The sequence below is a fragment of the Coptis chinensis genome, chromosome 4, assembly GCF_015680905.1.
Source record: "Coptis chinensis isolate HL-2020 chromosome 4, ASM1568090v1, whole genome shotgun sequence".
In the NCBI taxonomy this organism is placed as follows: domain Eukaryota; kingdom Viridiplantae; phylum Streptophyta; class Magnoliopsida; order Ranunculales; family Ranunculaceae; genus Coptis; species Coptis chinensis.
The window spans coordinates 8,576,217-8,580,032 of record NC_141459.1 but is presented as its reverse complement, the minus strand read 5'-3'; the positions used below and the strand labels follow the sequence as shown (position 1 = coordinate 8,580,032).

Below are 3,816 nucleotides of genomic sequence, written 5' to 3'. Positions count from 1 at the left end.
ATTGATTTGGAGACAAGCAACATAATCATCGACTTGCACAACTTGACGGAGGAGGTTTGTTCATCTCTTTCTCTCTCTCAATCTCTCTCATGTGTGTGCATGTTAATTTTCATTCTCTCATTCTTTTATGTTAGGGTTAGGGTTCAAGTATATATAATGATTTCAATTTTTTTTTTTTGTTTATTTAGATTGTTAATTCAATTGCATGATTGTTGAGTATTTGGCGCTTTTTATTTATTCTGAAAAAGAAATGAAAAATAGATCGTAAAATATCTTTGGATTTATTTTGTATACAATGTTCTTGTGAACTCTTGAACACTATGAATTGTGATTTCTGAAATAAGATGAAGGGTTTGAACTATGGGAATTAATAACTTTGATAATTAATTCATGTACAAAGTCAAATATTGAATGCCCAAATAATATTTTTCTGCCTTTTTGCTCAATTTAATAAGTAATTGGATAATTCATCAGATTTGGATTCATTGTAGTTGCATTTGGTATAAATCTATTTTTTTGTCGCTTGTGTTAGTAATCTAGTTGACATGCTTTTGATTGAGTTATGAATTTGGTTTCTTTACTGGTAAATTAAATTGTTGTCATTCTTTGCTCATTCTATGTTTTTGCTTTGTCTTATTTCGTCTCATGCATGATTGTCCATTTAATTAGGTAGAATGCCAACTGAAGAAGAACGTAAATTAGCTGCAGTTACCATGATGCTAACAATCATGCAGGCTATGATGTGGTACCAGTGGTATAGGAGAAATAAGCGAAGGGTTATAGTTCCTAGGGCCCTCATTAGAAATTGGGATGCTCAGAGAAACATTGTTTTCACACGAATGTTCAGGTGTAGTGACAGTATATGCTACAAACAGTTGAGAATGAGGATATTTACATTTGAACGTCTATGCACTCGATTGCGGGGTTATGGGTTAGTTGATAGTCGGTTCGTTAAGGTTGAAGAACAAGTAGCCATTTTCTTACACACAGTTGGGCACGATTTAAGGAATCGGACTTTTGAGCTTCAATTTTTTAGATCAACAGAAACAATTAACCGGTACTTCCACCGAGTCTTAAATGCACCGCTTAGGCTACATAGAGACGGCACGACCGCCACCATAGAAAACTCCGGCCGGGTGGTGGTGGAACACCTAAATCTTGGCACCATTTTTTCCGGGTTTGTTAGCTATATATCTAATGTACATAATGTTAATTAGTAATTCTTTTCTTGATGATGCTATATTAATTAGGATCTTTGTGGGTGCAATTGATGGCACCCACTTTGAAGCTTACGTACCACCTCAAGATCAAGTTAGGTATCGTAATCGAAAGGGCCAGGTTACTCAGAATGTCTTAGTGGCATGTACATTTGGTATTAGATTCACCTACGTACTTACTGGTTAGGAGGGTTTCGCCCATGATGGTCATCATTTGCTAAGATGTGCAGTGAGTCGGCCAGGGCACAAACTAACTGTACCACATGGTACGTATCCTTAAAACATTTCAAATCCCAACTGTTTTGGAGTATTATTAAAATTCATCAATCATTCTAATTAATTTTTTTCACATAGGTAAGTATTATCTCGCCGATGCTGGGTTCCCTCTAGTTCCACACTTCCTTACACCATATCGTGCTGTAAGATATCATCTTAGTGACCAACAACATAACTCTAGATACAACGGTGCCCAAAATGCAAAAGAAATGTATAACTTCCGTCATTCATCTTTGCGGAATGTTGTTGAAAGGACAATTGGTGTGTTGAAGAAAAGATTTGCGTATCTTAGGCACGTTCCACACCATGATGTTGAGACACAAGCAAAGATAATTTGTGCATGTTGTGGGTTGCATAACTTTTTGCTCGATAATAATGATGATATATGGGAAGAAGAAAGAGCGACTATTGAAGAGGAAGGAAATGGAGAAGTAGGCGATGATGTGGGGATAACCATGACTCCGAAAGTGATGGTTGGACAAGCGTGGAGAGATGGGTTGATGGCGGACATGTGGGGCGTCGAGATGAACGAAATGGAGAAGAATAACTAGTGTGTTGTTGGCAATAGTGGTTTAATTTTATGATTTTTGTTGTCACTGTTTTGGCAATGTTGAATGATGTGTTTTGCCTCTGGGATACTTGTATTATTATGGCTTATGACTTTTGTTAATCTATATGACAATATGGTTTCTTATAGCCTTCCTTATATTAGTAACTCTTTGTTTAGATTTGTGTATGAATATCTAAACCTTGTTTTGGTTTCAAGTCCTACCACACACTGAAGTTCACTATCACATTTTGGTTTCATGTCGATATAGAACACCGATTATTATATTATTCTCTTTTGGTTTATTATATTGAACAATGTCACATAACAATGCTAGAAGCCAAGCACCACGTCCTCCACCCCCGCCTCGCCAATTCGAAGTTGTTCGGGGGGCGTCAAATACGTTGGACGATGGAATGGACAAGATCCTTGTCGGAACTTTGTTTGACATCATTCTCGTTCTAGGGAAGGGTTATCGAATTCTAACGTTTCCAAGAAAGATACTCTAGTTCAAGTTGCAAGTGTGGTAACCAATTCTGGTTCTCAAAAAGTGGATTGGAATCATAATGCTCTAGGCTAAGGTCATTAAGGGGTGCCTACACAGTTGCTGCAGAGTTGCTAGGCCAGAGTGGCTTCTCCTTTAACCATCAAACTAAGTACATTCAAGCTGATGCCGATGTATGGGAGAGGTATATTCAGGTAAATGAACATGATTTAGCCATTTTATATATATTTCACTTTAATATATTTGTCATTGAAGAGAAGCTAGCTTCCTAGAGGACTAACCGTGAGTCACATTATCATTGTAGGCTCACCCAGCTGCAGCAAGTTATAAAACCAAGTGGCTTCCAAACTATGAGATGCTTGACTTCATATATGGAAATGATTTTGCAAATGGAAGTGGAAACTTTAATGCGCATGATCCTGATGCTATACCCATATTGGATGGTACGTTAAGCGATTTTTTTTTATTTGTGGTTTTTCTTTATGCGATAAGATATTACTAAGCTCATAACTATGTTGTGTGTTTATTTTAATAGATGAAACTGATGATAATGAAAATGAATATGTTGACAATACCGGAGATGCTACCCAAGGCTCAGGGGTGAATGTGGAAGCAGAATCACCGCGTCTAAAATTCGAATGGGCAAAAGAAAAAAAAACCTCGCATAGATGTGAACGACGAGAAGATATCTAAGACATTTGAACATCTTGCAGAAGCTGCTAAGGCAATGGCGGACAATTTGAAGCGACCTCCTAGCATGATGCAAAAAGTTCATGATGCCTTGAAAGGTCTTGAGTTGTCTAAAGAAAATTTTAAGCTTGGAATGACCTTCCTTGGAAATAGCCCAAACATGGGTGAAATCTTTTTGAGTTTTGATGATGAAGATCTTAGGAAGGAGTGGCTTTTGGACAACCTTCCAGTGGCTTAAGGCACTTCTTTTGAATTTTTGCTATTATGGTACATGTAATGCACTTGTCTGGTTTAAGGCAGTTCTTTTGGATTTTTGCTACTATGGCTAATAAGGTACTCAAGCTGTGATTTGCAGGGATCATGATGGACAAATTACAAGGGTGAAGAGAAGACTTTTGTTGCTGAAGAAATTTCGTCTATGGTCCATATTAAGATGAGGGAGATTCCCAGAGGCAGGTGCAGATGAAGAAGATGCAGCTGAGATATCGGATCCTGATTCTGACATGGAAGATACTAAGTGCAAGCCTCTGCCAAACAACTTGCAGAACAACCAATCAATCTATAATCGTTTTGTTTGACAA

General features: G+C 37.6%; 2 protein-coding genes across 2 annotated transcripts; both read left to right on the top strand.

Annotated features, from left to right (window-relative positions):
* The first annotated feature begins 674 nt into the window (after nucleotides 1–674).
* On the top strand, nucleotides 675–2,044 carry LOC147501671 (uncharacterized). The gene is made up of 4 exons (XM_086604367.1): nucleotides 675–1,057; nucleotides 1,251–1,311; nucleotides 1,405–1,483; nucleotides 1,572–2,044. The coding sequence occupies exons 1-4, from the start codon at nucleotides 675–677 to the stop codon at nucleotides 2,042–2,044; spliced, it is 996 nt and encodes a 331-aa protein (XP_086460493.1).
* A 570-nt stretch (nucleotides 2,045–2,614) lies between these two features.
* LOC147501670 (uncharacterized) lies at nucleotides 2,615–3,492 on the top strand. The gene is made up of 3 exons (XM_086603819.1): nucleotides 2,615–2,739; nucleotides 2,850–2,988; nucleotides 3,259–3,492. Exons 2-3 carry the CDS (start codon nucleotides 2,901–2,903, stop codon nucleotides 3,471–3,473), a joined length of 303 nt encoding a protein of 100 aa, XP_086459945.1. The 5' UTR covers nucleotides 2,615–2,739; nucleotides 2,850–2,900; the 3' UTR covers nucleotides 3,474–3,492.
* Nucleotides 3,493–3,816: the final 324 nt, after the last annotated feature.

Coding starts and splice junctions, on each gene's coding strand:
- LOC147501670 (XM_086603819.1), top strand. CDS start 2,901: ATGCTTGACTTCATATATGGAAATGATTTTGCAAATGGAAGTGGAAAC. Junction 2,989..3,258: donor TGCTATACCCATATTGGATG/GTACGTTAAGCG, acceptor AACATCTTGCAG/AAGCTGCTAAGGCAATGGCG.
- LOC147501671 (XM_086604367.1), top strand. CDS start 675: ATGCCAACTGAAGAAGAACGTAAATTAGCTGCAGTTACCATGATGCTA. Junction 1,058..1,250: donor TCAACAGAAACAATTAACCG/GTACTTCCACCG, acceptor TATATTAATTAG/GATCTTTGTGGGTGCAATTG. Junction 1,312..1,404: donor ACGTACCACCTCAAGATCAA/GTTAGGTATCGT, acceptor CTTACTGGTTAG/GAGGGTTTCGCCCATGATGG.